Below are 21188 nucleotides of genomic sequence, written 5' to 3'. Positions count from 1 at the left end.
TTATTTATTATTAGGTACATATTAAAGCATATAATATTTCAAGCATATCATATAGAAATCCTGTTTATTATAAACATAGTAAAAATAACTTTGAAATTATTCAACTACATTATACATTAATCAATATTAATTTATATTTATATGTTAAAAATCAATAATGTTTCTAAAAATGTTCTTTTTATTCTTTTTCAGATCGTAAATAAACTTCAACACCAAGAATAAATAAAAATTATTGGAAAATGGATTGACATGAAAAGGGCGTTATTGAACAATATCAATTTATGCTAACTTAAAATTTGTAAAATCTGCTATTCTTTGTTAGTTGTTCATTAGAGAGTAATAATATAAGAACAGAATATACGCAATGTAATGTAGTTGAATGATTTCAAAGTTATTTTTACTAAGTTTATAATAAACAAGAATTTTATATGATATGCTTAAAATATTATATGCTTTAATTTGTACCTAACAATTAATAATTGTTTTATTAATTTTGATTTGTTTCCGATATAACCACAAACTTTAGAATAGATTAATTAATATTTACAAATAGAAATTTAAACGAAATTTAGTGTTTAGACAAAAAATATTACAATAAATCTAAATTCAAATCATTCTTTTTAACTTTATCTTTGATTTTTTGTGTAATTATTTAAAAAAATAAAGAGACTTTTCAAGCATGCTTCTGCGTCTCCACGTTTTCGTCATCAATCGGATTACATTTGAGACAGCAATCGTCAATCCGATTAGCCTAGGGAAATTTTCTATACTTACGTTGAGTATCATTGTTCAATCCAATCCGAGATCCGATTAGTTATCGTAAACACCCACGATGCGTAATAGAGCTGCGGAATAGAGAATGCGTCATTGAAGCGACCAATCAGCGCTATTCCGCTCTTTGAGCTTGCTTGATAGAAACGAGCGGAATAGAGTGTGCGTTGACGTGCGTCATAGCGGTCATAGCGTTCTATTACGTCCTAAACCGTCGTATTTCAAGGTTAGATTATTGTTAAGTTAATTAAATAATGGATATGACAGAGACGAATAAAGAATATGTTGAGACGAATAAAACAGATTCTAATGTAAGTACACATTATTAAGTTTTCAAGTATATTTGCAATAAATGTGTAATAGATTCAGTCACCATTTTTAACTTTTTATCCATAATAAAAATTAATTATAAACTTGTGGATACAAACTAATAATTAAATAAAAATGTGCGAGTACAGCTGTCAAGATAAAGTTTTGAAGCAATGACGCAATACGCATTAAGCCCGTATCAGACTACGCATTAAAGATTGAGATTGAAGATTAAAAATTGAAATTTGACCAATCAAAACAAGGACATTTTAACTCCTTTTATTTGGATTGGCCAAAGCTCAATCTTTAATCTTCAATCTTCAATTTTTAATGCATAGTCTGATACGGGCTTTACGCATGATTTGAGTGTGCACTGTTCACATGATGCGGAAAAATGACCATAAATGCGTGAAAGCAGTCAAAAAATCATTTTAAATTTATAAGCATTTATTACAAAATATTAAATACTATAACAGTGATAATTGTTTTTACAATTTAAGAAATTATATTTTATTTTAATAAGCAAATTATTAACAAAAAGATAATAATTTCTAAATTATATTTATCCTGGATGTGTCTTTGACGCACCATGTGAACATAGCGGACAAAACTCGCGTAATAGAAAAGAGCGGAATAGCGCTGATTGGTTGCTTCAATGACGCATTCTCTATCCCGCAGCTCTATTACGCATCGTGTGATTTCAGCCTTACAAGCGTAATATAAAAGGCCTCGCACATGAAATGCATAACATAACAAGCAGGACATAAAACCGCTGGACCAATGAGCATCCAACATAAAATCGCCATATTGATTTACATAAGATTCCCATTGGTCCAGAGGCCTTATGCTACGCTTATGCTCTGTTATGCATTTTATATGCAAGGCCCTTAAGGCCTCTGGACCAATAAGAATCTTATGTAAATCAATATGGCAACTTTATGTTGGATGCTTATTGGTCCATCGGTCTTATGTTGTGCTTATGTATGTTATGCATTTTATGTGCGAGGCCCTTTACTCCCACCACGCGAACGAACCTCGAGTCTCGTGCGTCGAGATTAGCAAGTCGATAACAAGTCAATAATCTCAATAAGCGCAGTTTTTCTCTGATTGAATACTTATTCGTTCTTATCCGAACGTTTACTTACCTGGCGTAGAGGGTTATCATAATCTTTTATCCGAATCGTAGCACAGATTATCGTGACGGATTGTTGTGCGACTATGTAAAGTATCGGATTCGTTAGTATCAGGTCGCGAGTTCGATCCCAGACATCCCGTTTATACGAATTTTTAATTCATATCTTCAAGTATAATGAACTGATAGTCCCATCTGCTTCCTAATTACAAATCTGTTCGATTTCAATGTTGATACTGGTAATATGACTGGATTTTATTTGTCTTCTAATTCAGTACTTAATGTTGTTTAAATCGTACTTTAATTCATATGAATCAGAAGTCCATAGGCCTGTGAAAGAAAGAAAAAAGGGGCACATAATGATATGACCTGTTCGATGCGACGCTTCGATCGAGTCATACTGCACGGCGTAACGCGGATTTGCCTGACAACTGCGCCGAATATTTGCTGAGCATTGAATCAAATAGCTGAGATCTGTTGTAATGGAGTCAGTGGGACAGAATCAGCTATCCAATAACATCAATGATGGTTCTGACACTAAGGGCAGGTGAGTTTTATCTTCATTTCTTTTTCTTTCTATAAGAGGAAAGATTTCTATACCAGATTTTTGCCCTCACTGGAACAAAATAGTCAAATTATTTATTTTTTGCTTTCATACTTTGCCTTGATTTTATTTAATTAGTCAATAAGCTTGTGGAAAATTGCTGTCAGAGTTATAATTGCTCGTTTTTTTAATATTACAGCTGTTTGTTACTTCGCTATGCCAGTCAAAATTCTCTGGATGAAAGCTCGCAGAAGCATATTCCTCGTGAAAATGGAAAAGATAAACCACCATATAGGAATCATCATCATACAAATCGAGCCTTTGACGTCATCAATGAGATGAGAAAGTACATATTTTTTATTTATTTATTGAGATCATTTAATCTCTATAAAATTTAACCTTGTTCAAATCCAAATAACTACGTGTGTCCATGTAAAATGTGCATTGCTGTTGGCAACTTGCTGTATATTTATCTTTAATGATTTCAAATATATTGATATTGAAGCTTGCAGGCAACAATATATTACTGGCAGTTGAACGGCAAGATACCAGGGTAAATATGCAGTATAATGTCTTTTCCTCTGATTGTCATGTATTTTTGTAAATTTTTATATTTTTATACATATATTCTGAGAAAAAAGATTATTACTCAAGTCTTGTTTTTTAAGTTTTTGTTCTTTTAATTTCAAAATTAAGAAAATGATAATTTGACTATAGAGGGGGGGGGGATAGAAAAAAAGAAAGGAAGAACAGAGAGAGGAAATACCTGTCCATACTCATTTAATCTTTTTTTTCAGTTTTCAGTGTATTTTAAAGAAAAGTTAAATTTAAACGTTAATTCACATAAAATTGAAAAAAAGGTATAAATTTTAAATTAAAAACTATTCTCTGTTGTATAATTTAAATTAAAAAACTAATTTTTGTTTTTAATTAATAAAACAAATCTTTAAATTAAAGAGAATCTTAATTTTTTTACAGCTATGAATTTTTATTTTTCTAATTACATCTTAATGGTATTAAAGATATTAAAGAAATAAAACTTGAGTAATAATTTTTCTTCTCAGAATTCTATGCACAAATTTACAAGAAAATCAGAGGAGCATTACACTGTATTTTTACTGATAGCAGCGTTAAAGTTACTTTGTCATATACTAATATGATAGCATTGTAATTCTATAAATTATTATAGCAACATAAGCAGCATAAATTTTGATGATTTCAGACCATACATAAGTACCAGTTGACTTGTTGGCAAGTTGCTACCTAAAATTGTTATATCCTAAAGAAATCAATTTGCCAATAAATGGACTCAGTTACTATAATTCTGATAGTAACTTGTTATAATTGCGAACAGTATACTAGCAATACAGACATGTTACTATCCTCGGATATATTACATTTTTGAAAAAATATATTTATATAGTTTAAACATATTATTATGAATTGCTGTGTTATTAAAAATATTCATAAAATAAATGTGGACTTAAACAGTTGTTATTTTTTAGGAAAAATTTACTCTGTGATGTCATTCTGGTAGCGGATGGTGGCATGGAAGTACCAGCTCACAAAATGGTTCTGGCTGCATGTAGTCCTTACTTTTATGCCATGTTTACAAGTTTTGAGGAGCGCGATCAGCAGAGAATAACATTACAAGGCGTGGATTATTCGGCGTTAGAATTATTAGTAGATTATGTTTACTCTGCTGAAGTTCATGTCACAGAGGATAATGTACAGGTGCTCCTACCTGCTGCAAATTTGTTACAACTAACGGATGTACGAGATGCCTGTTGTGATTTCTTACAAGCACAATTACATCCATCTAATTGTCTTGGAATTAGAGCATTTGCGGATCTGCATGGATGTCTCGAGTTATTGACACATGCAGACAGTTACATTGAACAGCATTTTTCGTAAGTTACATCTTGAGTATTGATTCACTTATGTTATAATTGGAACAAGATCATGATTTGTATTGAAATAAGATCAGAATTATATTAATTATAAGTAGAATTATATTAATTGTACTAGAATTATATTATTCTTGTATTAATTGTACTCTTAATATTAATCACAGAGAAGTAGTTGACGCAGAAGAATTTTTAACGTTGACACCTGATCAAGTGGCTAAACTTATCTGTAGTGATCGTTTAATGGTACCTTCCGAAGAGAAAGTATTTGAATGTGTTATTTCATGGGTACACCATGATCTCGAAAACAGACAAAACGACTTAGCTCTGTTAATGGAGCATGTGCGCTTGCCTTTACTTTCTCAAGAGTACTTGGTACAACGGGTGGAAGAGGAACCACTCCTCAAAGCGAATTTACAATGTAAGTTTATTAAGTATTAAAATGTACATGCATAAAAGAGAAGTTATATATTCTGTAATTTTTATAGGCAAGGATTTTTTGATTGAAGCCTTAAAATATCATTTACTGAAGGGTGAACAAAAGTCATTATTTAAAACGCCACGTACTAAACCAAGGCAACCGAGAGGATTACCTAAAGTGTTACTCGTTGTCGGCGGCCAAGCACCAAAAGCGATCAGGAGCGTCGAATGCTATGACTTTAAGGAGGAAAAGTGGTATCAAGTTTCCGAACTACCTACACGACGTTGCAGAGCTGGTAAATGTTGATTTGCGATGGTAAGATTGTTCTTTTTTCTTCCTATAATGCACTGCTGTGTTGGATTTTAGGACTTTGTGTTCTTGGTGGACGCGTATACGCTGTTGGTGGATTCAATGGATCACTGAGAGTACGGACGGTTGATATTTACGATGCCGCGGCAGATCAATGGTCACCCTGTCCCGAGATGGAAGCGAGAAGATCCACGCTTGGTGTAGCCGTGTTGGGCAATTGCGTTTACGCTGTACGCTGTTATATTTTTCTTTTTGTACTTTATAATTTGTAAATTCATACCTGAAATTTAGAAAATTTTGATTAAAACATTTCTATTCTTTTTTCATTGATATTTTATATGCAGGTCGGTGGTTTCGATGGTTCCACGGGATTAAATTCGGCCGAAGTTTACGACCCACGAACTCGCGAATGGAGACCGATAGCACGAATGTCAACGCGGCGTAGTAGCGTAGGAGTCGGTGTTGTGAAAGGATTGCTCTATGCTGTGAGTTTATATGAAGTATCATTACATACTTTGAAAACGATGTCTATATTGTACGTTTAATATAAAAAGACTTTGTGATTAGGTTGGCGGTTACGATGGAGAATCTCGGCAATGTCTCTCCAGTGTCGAGTGTTATAATCCCGAGAAGGATCAATGGAAATCTGTACCTGAAATGTCCGCGCGTCGTAGCGGTGCAGGTGTCGGTGTCTTGGATGGTATTTTATACGCGGTAGGAGGTCATGACGGTCCATTAGTACGAAAAAGCGTGGAAGCATTTAATCCGGAGACAAATCAGTGGACTCCTGTCAGTGACATGGCATTGTGTCGTCGTAACGCTGGTAGGTGCACGGATTTAGGAATAGAGGGACGGAGCATAAAGTCCCATTTTGGCAAGAAGGGATGTTCTCTCAGGCATGCAGGGAGGAATCGTCCTCCGCCATATTGGTTTTAAAAAACTTATACATAGATATGTGTCAGTGACATCCCGTTTGCGCTGTGTTAGTGTGACAGCTATAAAGTTAGGTTAGATACTTGAACTCATCCGTCTTATTCATCAATGTTAATTCACTCTTTAAAAATAAAAATGGTAAAATGAATAGTACTAGGATGTTTCAAAATTTTTTAGACAAATATAAAAATACATTTCAGAATAATATTGGAACAAAATATAAAAATTAGTTTCTACATGTCAAAAATTATGTTAATCTTATTAATACGTAATATTTTTATTAATATAAAAAATATTTTGTTGATACTGTTGATGTATGTGTCTGTTGATATTACATTTATTTAAAGCAAAAAAGAAAAAAAATGATTTTAAATTATTATTTTTTATTTTTTCTGAGTTTATTTTTTAGTTTGTTTTTATATGTAAAATATTATTTAGTATGTTTGTTATACTAACTTATTACATTTTTAAATGTATCATATGTTATTACATAATTAAAGAAAAATTTAATGTAAAAGATTAACACAATTTTAAACTTTATTATTCTGTATTGTTAATTTTACACATACACTGTACATGTTTTAATGTATGCGATCTTTGAAACCAACATGGCGGCCCACTCCGCCGCGAACGTGCCTCACCCCTATAGGTTAGGTGCACCGTCCCTCTATTCCTAAGTTTTGTGAGTAGTTGTTAATATTCTCTTTAATGCATACAAAGTAGCCAAATATAAGCAAATATCGATGGATGTAATTTTATAATAATGAATTTATTTTCCTTACAAAAATTTTAGACTGCGAAAATAATTAGGGCAAGGTCGTTTATTAGGATAACTTTCTAATATGAGATAACAGGGTTTCTAAACTAAAAAAACGTGTGCGATTGGTTTCTTCGTGAACTTATTACTCTTGGAGAGAAATTTGTTTATAGAAAATTCATTATTAGATCATGCATGCAGACACTGAAAAAAAAGTATTTATGGAATTGGATGTTGTCAAGTTTTATTGAGACGTCTTTAAATTTTGTTTATTATATAATAAGTATTTGGTAATAAAAATTATATTAATAGGAAAATATAGGATATGATCATTGTAATGATAATGCTAATGGTAAAGATTAGATTTGGTGATCATGAAATCACAAGGAAAATAATATGGGACACTCAAAAATTTTTATTTTTTATTGTATATATTCTGACTTTGAAAGCTTTGTAAAATGCTATAATAAAATTCTTCATTGAGGACATTTTGAATTAGACTTGAAAGTTGCAATCTTTAGAATTAGCACTGAGACCTTAAAATATCTCGAAAAAATATGTTTTGGAAGAAAATGTTAAGTAAGTTTTTGAGTACCAAAAGAGTTATTTGATTGATTAACTAGATTTTAAGCTCAGAGATTTTGAACCTAGTTTGGAAGGAAGGTCTAAGTCGATGAGGTTCATTTCATATTATACGAAAACACTTGTGTTTCATATTAGAAATTCTTTCTGAATTAACAAAATCGATAATTTTGACAAAAAGAATTTCATATATAGCAAAGTATAGCTGTTACCTATTACTAATTTTTGAAACTTAAATATAATTTTTCATGATTTAAGTATAAGAAGAAATGTGAAACTGCACATTATTAGCAGCTTGATATAAACGGAGCCAATAAAATTTTTTCTAAATACACTCGCGCAATTTGAATACGAAGTAATCACACGTACTTAAGGCTCTTGACTCCTCAGCCGAAAACTCTGTGTTGACAGTAGCGACATTCCGTCGCGGACAAAATTAGAACTAATACACGTGAAACGTGACAGATTGACGATGAGATGTTGTGTATGTCATTTTGTTATGATGTAGGGAAGACCGGGGCTATTTGTTAGATCTTTTTTTCTTTTGCGTCTCCTGAATTCTATATTCATAAAAAAAAAGACATGTGACGGTTTGAAAGGTTGAACCTTTTCCTTCACAATGCCGGTATAGATAGAACTTGAAAATATACTTGCTTTGAAGTACATATAAAAATGTTAATCAATTCCAAGAATTACGAATAGCCCTAAGCCCGGGGTAATTCGTATCTAGTTCGGGAATATCCCGAAATTTGTGTTTTAAGTTGAAAGGCTGTAAAAAAACTGTTGTTAAGACTTTCTTTTATTTAAAAAAAGATATAGGTATACAAAAAACAAATGCAAACGTACACGTTTGCATGTCTTTATGCTATTGGCGTGACAGATTCCTAACCTCACAAGTGTCAATCTTTATCGTTTTATTACTTTTTACCTGCTTAAGAGCGCTGATTTTATATTCATATTCATGTTCTATCTACTAAAATACACAATATTATCAAGTTTGAACTAAATCAATGAAGAACTTTAGTTTACCTTAATGCTCAACTCTGCGTAGCGTAACGCAGTCAACGTAAGGTTAGGGTTATCCATAGACGCTGCAATCAGTATTAACGAATCGCCCCGGTGCTCGGTATTACGAATAGCCCCAACATCAACTGTGCTCATTATTACGTATGATTAACAAAAATAGACATCACACAGCAAAAAGTAAACACGAAATGTTTCAAATACATTCAACTGGACACGATACGTTCAAAGTTTTCAAAAAAACCTTACCATCTCACTTAAATTTCAAAGAAAAACTGACTCAGAAATTACTTCGACTGTCGCAAAACACATTTTTCACTACTACGACTTCAATATGACGCCGTTGCCAATTTTGTTAGCAACATCGTTACATTAGAACGTGTTTATAGTGTTTAAAGTAAATTTTTAATATGTACCCATAAAAAGATATTTCCAATTATCAAATTACCCTGTCTAACGATTTGCCCCGATTTCCCTTATATATAGGATGATTCAGAATAATTTTATGTCCTTGAAGAGACATTCTTGAGATTATTCTGAAACAACTTTCTCTTTGGCAAAAACTTGTCCGAAGCTTAGTTTTTAAATTGTAAAAAGAAATAATTATCCAATAACCGAGCGCGTATAGCGGAGAGACAGGACCGGCGCAACTCACCGTTCGATACGGGCGATTACGTGAGGGAATCACAGTGATCAGCTGACCTTCCCAACACTGCTTTGCCTCCCCCCTCCTCTTTCTCTCACCTGCTCTTTCAAAACCTCTATCCCATTCTCATTCTTTTCTTATGTATTTATCAACTCATGCACTGACACTGAAATAATGTTAGATTTAAAAACGATATTTAACTATTTGAGGTCTTGCTTTTAATAATTTTGTACATGTAAAAAAATATCTTTTTTAAGTCAAAACGTATTTAAAATGCGTGATTGAAAAATAAACATGCGGAGAGAGAGAGAGAGAGAGAGAGACACACACACACACACGTGTCCGATCAAGTTTGAACGTGTATACTCACTTATTCTACACAGCGATATCAGCCTTTATTTTCATGAAGATAGAATATTCATATTAAACTTGAGATTTTCCTTTTTTCTTCTTGAATCACATCACTTGTCACATTTGCAATCATTCTCTTGACCGAAAAATACTAACGCATCACTTTATACAAATCACTACTGTCAATTACTATTAGTGACTATTAATCACGCGTGAGAATTACTAAAAAAAAAAGAAGCATGTGTTTACACGACGAACACACGACACGTGTTTACAACAAAGAGGTTAGATTATATTCTTTACGAGCAAGCAGTCAATTAGTTTTATTGTTCGCGATAACACTGCGTAATTGACGTTTCAAAAGTCAGAACGTGGTAATTAAAAATTAAAAATATTGTTGCGCCCGTGTGTCGCGCCTGTGACTGTGAACTTCATCCCGGACGAGCGCCCAAATGTTACACTCGAGGCGCGTTCATGGCTTACATTTCTCGAGCGACTGTCTCTTGTCTCATATCAAACTTAGTCTTCCCGGCCGTCAAAAACCGGGATGACCGTAAAATCTTCCAGTTCATGGTCACAGGCGCGACACACAGGCGCAACAATATTTTTAATTTTTAATTACCACGTTTTGACTTTTGAAACGTCAATTACGCAGTGTTACCGCGAACAATAAAATTAGTCAACTGCTTGTAAACCAAAAAGAATATAACCTTTTTATTGTAAAAACGTTTCGTGTGTTTGTCGTGTAAAAACATTGAACTATATTTTAACTGGAATGGGTACTAGCCGCCAGAAAACGTGACGAGAAAGAGCCATTTCGAAAGGGCTACCTCTCTTTGTCAGTACAGACACGTTAGAAAGTTTTGCAGTACCGGCACATGAGGATAGATAAACGAGCGACTTGAGTGACATACATAAATAAAACAAAAGCAAAATTTTATTAGGTGCGCAACTAAGTTCCCGCTGTTTGTCAATAGATGGCTTCAGCAGTAAGTGCTGGTCGATTTAGACATATCCAAAACGTTATGAACCAAGCTTAGACATATGGTAAACAAACCGCGTTGACACGTTAGTGATTTTGTTTTGGCGTCATATATTTTTGATTGTGTGAAAATGTCTGATTTTGTGCCAAATAATTGTCATTTCCGGGAAGTGTTGATTTTCTTATTTCATTCGAAGAAAACGGCGGTTGAAGCTCATCGAGAGCTCCAAAAAGTTTACGGAGATGCTGCTCTAAGTGAAACAACGTGCCGTGATTGGTTCCGTCGCTTCAAAGACGGTGATTTCGATGTTGACGACCGTCCGTGTGAAGGAAAGCCAAAAACATTCGAAGATGCTGAATTGGAGACATTGCTCGATAAGGATCCGTGCCAAACGCAAGAACAGCTTGCTTTAGCATTAGAAGTTACCCGCCAAGCCATTTCTCAGCGATTGCATGCGTTGGGAATGATTCAAAAGCAAGGAACTTGGGTTTTTTATGATGTGAAGCCAAGGGACGTTGAGCGTCGTTTTTTCACCTGTGAACAACTACTCCAGCGGCAAAACAGGAAGGGTTTTCTTCATTGCATCGTGACAGATGATGAAAAATGGATTCATTACGGCAACCCAAAGAAAAGAAAGTCATGGGAAATGCCCGGTCATGCTTCTACGTCGTCAGCTCGGCCGAATATCCACGCTGCGAAGGTTATGCTGTGTATTTGGTGGGACCAGGTCGGTGTTATTTATTATGAGCTGTTGAAACCGAACGAAACCATCACTGGGGAACGGTATCGACTTCAATTGATGCAACTAAGCCGAGCACTGCGCGAAAAACGGCCACAATACGAGCAGAGGCACGACAAAGTGATTCTACTGCATGACAACGTTCGGCCTCATGTTGCCAAACCTGTTAAAACCTACGTGGAAACGCTCAAATGGGAAGTCCTACCCCACCCGCCATATTCCCTAGATATTTTTCACACAACAATTTTTTACTATTTTTTTCAAAATTTATACAAGTATAGTTACTAACTATAATATTACTTAACACTCCTAAAGTGTATATTTTTCCTTTATATTTAACACTTTCTGTAAAGGTTAATTTCTTCCTCGTTTCCACGAATTCTGTTACTTACTGTATCAACATGAAAACAAAAAAGAAATTTAACTTTTGAATAGGAATGTAAGGTGAATGCTAACGCATGCGCAGAGAACGCTTAGAAAAAGAGAGGTGGTTCCTCATATCATGCTATTTCTATCACGTTTTCTACTTACTGATATAATATGGCAGTGCCCATTCCAGTTACATCGGATTTGTAATCAGCAACCTTGGAAACTACTATATAGATAGATAGATAAATATTTATTACTTCAACTTACAAAAGCCATGAAGGGACTTGATTTACAATCTTTATCCTTAATTCACTCATCCATCTATACTATGTTCCGTTCCATATTAGCCTATCTTTGTTCCTACTCTACTCTATTTTATACGCATTTCTCTTTTTTCCTCACGCCCGCGGTATTAACTATACCTCCATATTACTTATTCTTTTACCTGTCCTTGTTATATCACGCCGCAACAGTCCGCCCAGGCAAACAAACACCGTACCATATACAGCAAATCTGTCCACCCGAACGAATTCCTGCACCGCATTGCACCTATGTCTATATCTATGCTTATGCCCATGCCTAATACTTTTTTCATCTTATCTCTTAATTTACATTCTTTTTTTATGTATCCTCACATTCTTTGTTTTTTCTTTGTATCTTCATTCCTTGGTTCTTCTCTTTCTTCTTCTGGGTTCTTCTTTCACCTTCCTTTTCTCTCTCTCTTCTTTTTTTTATTTCTTTTCCAAACATTTTTATAAGCTTTTTAGCCTCTTTTTCACCCAGCCTTTCAGAGATTACTTACAAGGAGACACAGGGAAGTGTCCGCCTCAGATTAAAACGAGTTTTTAATATGTTGTAGCAGATAAAAATAAGGGACACGTATTTTTTTATACGTGCCCGTACGCATTTTAAGGGGGTGAAACACCCCTTTGAAGAAAATCGGTTTTTTTCTTTCGAAGCGTATGCCGTCGAAATTATAAGAGATAGAAAAAAATATTTTAAATGAAAGTTGAATGGCTCGAAGAGTAATTTATAACAGCGGAAAAATTTTTTTTATTTTTTTTAATACTTTTCCCCACCACTTATCTATTTTCTTTCAAAATTTTCATTTTTTTTATAAGCAAAATAAAGCTTATTTTATTACGAATTCAACGGTATATGATGAAGTTACGATACAACATTCCCATTTTCCAAAAATATTTAAAAACTTCTCTATACGCACGGTACGCGCACCCGTTTGCGCGTTTGTGCGCTACGGAAGTGACTCCCTCCGATTTCGACGTGCCTTTAATATGTTGTACAGATTAAAATAAGGGACACGTATTTTTTACACGTGTCTTAATACACTTCTAAGGGTGAAACACCCCTTTGAAGAAAATCGGGTTTTTTCTTTCGAAGCGTGTATCATCAAAACTATAAGAGATAAAGAAAAATGTTCTCAATGAAAGTTGAATGCATGTTTTTCTCGCATAAGATGACAAAAACATTTCGAGGACAGTTTGTGTCTAACATGAAAACGCAGACATTGAGAAAAACATTTACTACAAAATAAAACGATACTACACTAAAGAATAACAACAATTACGGTGTTGTAAGACATTAATTTCTTGTTTAGAAAATAATATGTAATTAATATAAGTTAAACATTTATTTACTGTTCTACATGATTCGACTAGAATATTTGTTCTCTTCAACATTTTATAAATAAGGAGACTTGGATTACAAAAAATTATTACTCACACATTCCATATCTTCACTATCTAACGCCAGCTCATCAACTAACAACAAGAGAACTAACATAAAACTAATTAAAAAATTAGTTAGAAATTTCATCTTTTATATTGCATTTATACAATTCAATTAATGTGTTTATTAAATTCGATTAGTGTAAAAATATGCATAAACACGCTACTGGCGCGTGCACTTTGGGTCATTTCCTTACATACGTAACTCTTGAATCTATACATGTCAATACTGCCGAGACGTAAACATTCTCTTTCAAGTTAGGAAATGATCCTATGTGCACGCACCAGTAGCGTGATTATACATAGTTTCTACCTTAATTGAATCTGTACAACATATTAAAGGCACGTCGAAATCGGAGGGAGTCACTTCCGTAGCGCACGAACGCGCAAACGGGTGCGCGTACCGTGCGTATAGAGAAGTTTTTAAATATTTTTGGAAAATGGGAATGTTGTATCGTAACTTCATCATATACCGTTGAATTCGTAATAAAATAAGCTTTATTTTGCTTATAAAAAAAATGAAAATTTTGAAAAAAAAATAGGTAAGTGGTGGGGAATAGCATAAAAAAAATTTTTTTTTTAATTTTTTTTCGCTGTTATAAATTACTTTTCGAGCCATTCAACTTTTATTTAAAACATTTTTTTCTATCTCTTATAGTTTCGACGGCATACGCTTCGAAAGAAAAAAACCGATTTTCTTCTAAGGGGTGTTTCACCCCCTTAAAGTGGGTGCGTATAAAATACGTATGGGCACGTATAAAAAAATACGTATCTCTTATTTTTATCTGTACTACAACATATTAAAAACTCGTTTTAATCTGAGGCGGATACTTCCCTGTGTTTCCTTGTTAGTATCGCCATGCAGAAATGTAGAAATTACGCATCTTATAGAATTATTCCAATACAATGTGACAAGAATTTTCCACAATGTGAACTTGTTGCTGCAAAGGAGATCCATGGCGCACTCCTGTCACTTCTGCATCCATTTCTGCTGTCTTGTTCCATACAATTCTTCTCCAACCTTTGTAAGCTCAGTCTCCAAAGGCAAAAGATCCAGTTCCGTTTCTCTTTTTTTAACAATCCAACAGCCTCTTTTTCTTTAAATTCTTACTAAAATTTGGGTTACTTTTTTCTTTCTGCTTACATCTCTGTCGTTTTCTTGTCCTATATATTTATTCTATTTCCTTTTTTTTCCTATACCTCTCTCTCCATTTTTTATGCTTTATACCTCAATCTCCTATACCTTTTCCTCCATCTTTTATGCTTCATAACCTCAATCTCCAACGGCTGGTGATGAGTTCTGAGTTCTCTCGGTCTCCTTCATATACCAAGCTACCCAGGATTTTTAATTAGCAATTATTTATACATTCATCTATACTTTCACATTTCCATTTCCTTTACGTTTACTTTCACAATATTTATATTTATACTTATATCTATATCTGGTCCTATTTCCTACTTTACATTCTAATTTTCTTTTGCTACTTCTTTTCTATACTATCACTTTTCTCACTGTCTCCGTACTTCTATATATTTTTTCCAATCTCCTTTCATTCATTCATTCATTCATTCATTCATTCATTCATTCATTCTCTTATTTACAATATGCCATTTTTTCTCTATAAACCATTCTCCCTGATTCCTTGCATTACCTGACGCATTTTTCTTCTTATAGCTGTTTCTGCCTTTATTTCTACCGTTTTATTCCTCTAATTTATTCTCCTAACATTCTTTCTCTTTGCCTTTTTTTTTCTTTTTTTACCTTCCTTGTTTAATTCCTACCTTACCGGCCCTCTCGGATTCTTCCGCCTCATTGTCCGTCCTAACCTATTCTTGTTTCTTCCATCTATATCTTTCAATATCTCCACAAATCCTTTTCCCTGACATCTGCCTCTAATTATCCGTCTTCTCTACCTTCCTTCTTCTAGTTCATACCTTTTCACTTTCTAATATTTTCTAATGTACTACAACACTTATACTCATCCTCACTCTATTTCCATCCACATTCACACGCCATCGCACCATCTAACCAAGTCCAAATTACAACGGTGAGTCAAAAATTATCCAGACTTTTGCTAAAACACGTCTTTAAGTTTGTCACACTGCGTTTCAGGCAGGCAGGCTTTAAGTTAGCACTACCGGGGTCCTATAATCAAAGCTGGACTTCGACCACGTCAGTTTGTTTACCGCTACGAGCGTGTAAATATGACCGCTCCGCTAGAAGTTTGCACCAAGGAGGAACAGAAAGTTGTAATACGATTTCTTTAATTAGAAGGAGTGAAAGGTGCTGAAATTTATCGGAGGCTTTTAACCCTTAAACACACCGATTGCGTAAAATACGTAAACACATTTTTGGGTCTGGGAGACTTTTTCAACTTTGAGAAATTATAACTTTGGTTCCAATCAACATTTTTAAACAATCTTTTTTCACATGAAAGTTTAGAATTTCAGACATGTGACTGCATAATCGGCATTGCCAAAAAGTAATTTATTGTTAAATTATATAAGAAAAACCATTAAGCAAAAATGAGAAATTGTTCAAAAATCTACTTTACTTTTAAAAAATCATATCTCCGCAACAATAAACTTTTAAGGACTTTTAAATACGTTTTAAAGCTAAAGAGTCATACTTTCAAAAAAAAAAATTTATGATATTGTCATTCCTTTTAAAAAGTATAATTATATAATAAGGAGAATATGAGGTATTTTTTGATGTATAAAAATTTACTTTTTTTTTTAAATCATATCTTTGCAACAAAAAACTTTTAAAGACTTTACAATACGGCGTTTTAAAGTTAAAGAGTCATACTTCCAAAAAAAATTATGTCATTGTCATTTCTATTAAAAAATATACCTACGCAACAAGGCGAATATGAGGTATTTTTGATTAACTCAAGGTGCCTAACATTAAAAATTGATGTGTTTGATATATGTCGGACGCAGAAGTCCTCTTTTTCACGGCACTATAGTATTTTAACTTTAGATAGAGTAACATACGCGGACGGATCTGTTTAAACGCGTTTTGTTCAGTTTTTTTTTACATAAGATTACTCATAAAAAAGTTTCACTCACACACTATATGGGTCGTATTGACCCTAACAAAACTTTACTGCCATACCGTTCGACTTCTAGTAGACCAAAAAAGATGATCAACCATATCAATCAAAAGAGGAGATTCAAACTTTTTTTACGTCCTGGTCCGAACCTCCTATCTCATTCTGTCTTCACACAGCAAGCATTTGAAACTTCATATGGGGTCTCTTAGACCCACTTATGTGTTTAAGGATTAACATAATATGCCAGTTTGCCAGTATCAACTCTTGACCTTACTGAACTTTTTTGTCGATGGTGGAAGTTGACGGGCGTTCTGCTTCTTTTTCGTGTGTCACACTTGTGCATCCACTTTTAAACTTTTCGATCCATTCATATACATTTCTGCGTGATAAAGCACTGTCCACGCATTGTGTTGAAAGCCTTTAATGAATTTCAGCACTTTTCACTCCTTTCAACTAAAAAAATTGTATTACAGCTCTCTGTTCTTTCTTGGTGCAAATTTATAACGGAGTAGCCATATTTACACGCTCGTAGCGGTAAATAAGCTGACGCGATCAAGGTCCAGCGGATTCATAATTAGCGACCTCAAAAATTTTTAAATAGCAGATTTCAAGAAAATTTAGTTGATTTTGATAATTTTTTTCACCATATTGGATCCGCGATTGCAAATTTTTGATATCGTATTCATAATCACATAGACATAGGTCTAGTTTACATCGAGCACTTGATACGCGGATCAACTACTATATTTGCATCAAATCGCTTGGTACGCTCAGTGTAAATGATCGCGGGTTACTTTAGTGCGCTCTGGTCTGATACTTCTGAACCACGAGTACGCGTATCAACACTTAATTTGTATTAAATCCGCTATTTGCTGCACTAAAAGTGCAAACCCATGCAACAGAATAGCATAACGATAAAAAACGCGATAATCAGTGGTGATCGCGTTGTAGGGAGTTGCATTATTTTTATAACTCTTCTGTTACTATTAGATGTTACTTCTATATTTCCTGTAGAAAAAGATGAAAATTATTTAGATTGTATCTCTTTAGGGTGTTCGTTAATGGTTGTATACACCTTTTATCATAAGAGTGCGCCTTAACCATGACTTACTGACTGCACTCCATGTAGTTTATATGGAGTGAAGTCCGTAAAGGCTGTTCTACAATGAGTTGCGAATGCTTCATCGCCATTTGAGAATGGCAACTAGCGCTATTTCCGGTGGTAAGAGGCTGTCGCGGTTGCCAAACAAGAGTTGGTCAACTTTTAACTTTGGCGACAGCAACTGGCGATCGCACCACCTTAACCCTATAAAATGAATTAAAAGAGTGTGGCGGAGCGCGGCGAGAATTACGACAAATGTGATTTGTGGTAGGACAATTTTCAGTAGTGATATCTTGAACGTCTGGTGCTCACATATCTCGCCTAATCAAACTTTCAATTTGCACCTTTTGACAATCTCGACATTCAAATGTGGATTAGACGTTAAAATAATTTACAACTTGCGACTAGCAACTAGCCACTTGCAATTTGCAACTACGCATTGCAACTCATTGTAGCCTTAAGTTATCTTTTATGGTAAAAAGTGTATATAACCATTAATGTACACCCTATGTAAGCATTGCAGAATGAGAATCGAGCATGGTAGAAACATTTTGCAATATTTTAAAATATTTTACAATAAAAAATATAGATATGTTTTTGGACTGTTATTGTAACATCACAATGATAATAAGAAAGCCTTTGGTTGTAGCTGGATTTTAGTGCTTATATTTATTTGTGTAATTTTATATACTTTTTTGAATTCAACCAGAATGTGCACCGAATTGTTTTTCCAATCGTAACACAATGTCGAATAAGAATTAGTAATATCACGATTTTTATTAAATTGATTAATTAATTTATAATAATTGATGCTGATTTGCATCTATATACCTATTCGCCCTTGAAAAAACTGTAAAGAAATTTAGCATTTATAGATGCATTTATAGATGCAATTATTATATTTAATTAATTAATTAAATAAAAATTGTAATATTATTAATTCTTATTTGACATGCTGTGTTACGACTGGAAAAACAATTTGCGCACATTCTGGTTGAATTCGAAGAAGTATATAAAATCACACGAATAAATATAGGCACTAAGATCCAGCTACGACCGAAGAAGGCTTTTTTATTATCATTGTGTTGTTACATTATCAGTTGAAAAACATATCTCTACTTTAAATCGCGCGCTTCAAATGCGCACTCATATACGAATATTGCGAGAAATATCACTGTGCTCCAGTGATAGAGGTGATAAGACGCCAGGACTGGAGATTCCGGAGGTGCCAGGTTTGAGCTCTGGGATGTTATTTTTCGCAATAAATTTGTTTACAGTTTTTTCAGAGGGGAATGGGTATGTAGATGCAAATCAGCATCAATTATTATAAATATTAAATTAATTTCATAAAAATCGTGATATTACTAATTTTTATTCGACATGCTGTGTTATGACCGGAAAAACAATTTGGCCCACATTCTGGTTTAATTCAAAGAAGTATATAAAATCACATGAATAAATGTAGGCACTAAGATCTAGCTACGACCGAAGAAGGCTTTATTATCGTTGTGTTAATAAAAAATATTTTAAAATATTGTAAAATATTTTCTTTAAGAGAGAGACTATGCCTTGGCCTAACCATAAATCGTCCGACATACATACAACTGCACTCTAAAATTAACAAAGATTATATCTAGATTAAAAATCTAACCTTATCTGTTTTGAGATGGATCGGTGTAAACAGGGGTGTATCAAATGCTTAATCCGCACCAACTTGATGAGCGTACCAATCTATTTAACGATGTACACTAGGCTACAGGATCTCTAGACTGAGCCATCAAAGAGTGAGGGTAAAGCTCGGGTAGAAAAAGGCGGACTGTGTCTGTGACCGCGTATTCTCTCCCTTCGCGCATGCGTATAAAACGTACATTGCTGTGAGAGAGGATTGAAAGATACTTATCAAGTACTTTTTCAATATTAAAATGCTTAATTACAGAACATATGAGAAATGAAAGCTCTGTACTTAAGATGGGAAACAAAAAGTAAGATGAAAAATAAAATGGACTGTATAAAGGGTTTTTGAGAGATCATATACAAGCTCATTTATGCAGGCAATAATTATTAACTTATGCCAGAACCGGGAAAGTTCAGTATTAGGATTTCAATGCTTCTGTTTATCGAGGTTTCAATAAACAGTAGCTTTGAAATTTTAGTATTAAACTTTACCGGATCCTGCATAAATTAATTGTTATTCCTGCATAAATCATCCTTTGCTCTGCATGTTATAGAGACTAGTTTATCAATGCTACCACACGAAAGTCGAGTGAACAGATGCTCACTCTTGCCAACTTACATCAATGCATTTTCTAATTGGTCATTTTAACTTTTGAGTGGGCTCCACTTTTCAGTGTTTCGGAAACTACGATACTAGCTTCACACCCGTGTGCTTAATATTCTCTTTCAATCCTTTCACAGCGATGTACGTTTTGTACACATGCGTGAAGGGAAAGAACGCACGGTCATAGACAGAATCCGCCTTTATCTACTCGAACTTTACCACTCCTCAAAAAACCGAGAATCGCTCAGTCTACAGATCCTGTGTCTATAACTACGTTTACACGGTTTGATTTACGCCGAAGTTATAACATCGATGTTATGAAACTGGCCAATCACAATCTTTTCATTCTTTAGAGAAATACTTATGATTGGCCAATAACATAACACCGATGTTATAACTTTGACTTAAATCGGACTGTGTAAACGTAGTATATGCGTAATCAGTGACCTCAAAAACCCCCAGATAGTAATTATGAGGTATACGTTAGGGGTGCATTCCAAATTACGCATGAAACGCACAGGCTGCAATACTAATGCGCAACGCTTTGAAATCGTTCCGTATCTTAAATGTGTGCATAAAGCTTAGGAAGCCCGTATAGAATTCGGAATGGTTTCCTGTGCAACTTATGCATTGAGTGGATTCCCTAAAAGCACACAATGTTATTGAATATTAAATATTGGGTGTACAACTTACAATTAGTTCGGTCCTTTTTTAAAAGATGGCTCTAGCTGCTATAAATGGTTGACGTCGACAGCTGATTTTTCCTGTATCGTGAAATGTCAACATCTGTCAACCAAATATTGTTTACAAGCCTTTGAGTTTTGCACAACAAGTTTAATTTTTACTTCGTTGAAAATGTTGAATTTCGTTCCAAGTAAGCACCATTTGCAGGAAGTTTTGATTTTCTGTTTCAATTGGAAGAAAAATCTAAAGCGCATCGAATGCTTGTGGAAGTGTATGGTGAATGTGCACCATCAGATAAATCCCAAATGTCTGCTATATATAGCGAACACAGTATATCACGTGTGTTTGCGTGGAATAAACGAATTCGAGAAAATCGTTTATTTCACGCAAATACACGCACACGTGACATACTGTGTTTGCCATACTCAACAGACATTTGGCTTGATTGCACTTTTTGATACCTTTTCCGTAGTCAAAAACCGCACTACACTTCGCTGTTTTTTTTCCGGCCTCCATAGTGATGTCGGACGAACATCCGATGCGCTGA

General features: G+C 34.2%; 1 protein-coding gene across 2 annotated transcripts in view; it reads left to right on the top strand.

Annotated features, from left to right (window-relative positions):
- Positions 1 to 943: 943 nt before the first annotated feature.
- LOC105192934 (ring canal kelch homolog) overlaps positions 944 to 21188 on the top strand; it is a 21494-nt gene continuing 1249 nt past the window's right edge. Inside the window, exons 1-9 of one of the 2 annotated variants that reach the window (XM_039455764.1) lie at positions 944 to 1082; positions 2531 to 2759; positions 2956 to 3102; positions 4262 to 4666; positions 4831 to 5084; positions 5152 to 5379; positions 5451 to 5623; positions 5738 to 5878; positions 5961 to 6216. In XM_039455764.1, the coding sequence (XP_039311698.1) occupies positions 2695 to 2759; positions 2956 to 3102; positions 4262 to 4666; positions 4831 to 5084; positions 5152 to 5379; positions 5451 to 5623; positions 5738 to 5878; positions 5961 to 6216 (1669 nt within the window). In that variant the 5' untranslated portion in view covers positions 944 to 1082; positions 2531 to 2694. Of the gene's footprint in view, positions 1083 to 2083; positions 2452 to 2530; positions 2760 to 2955; positions 3103 to 4261; positions 4667 to 4830; positions 5085 to 5151; positions 5380 to 5450; positions 5624 to 5737; positions 5879 to 5960; positions 6217 to 21188 lie in introns of those variants that run through there. The other variant, XM_026140433.2, reaches the window with a different exon arrangement.

The sequence above is a fragment of the Solenopsis invicta genome, chromosome 12 (assembly GCF_016802725.1).
Source record: "Solenopsis invicta isolate M01_SB chromosome 12, UNIL_Sinv_3.0, whole genome shotgun sequence".
Lineage (NCBI taxonomy): Eukaryota > Metazoa > Arthropoda > Insecta > Hymenoptera > Formicidae > Solenopsis > Solenopsis invicta.
Note: the sequence above shows the minus strand (reverse complement) of the source record. Positions and strands in the feature narration are given on the sequence as shown.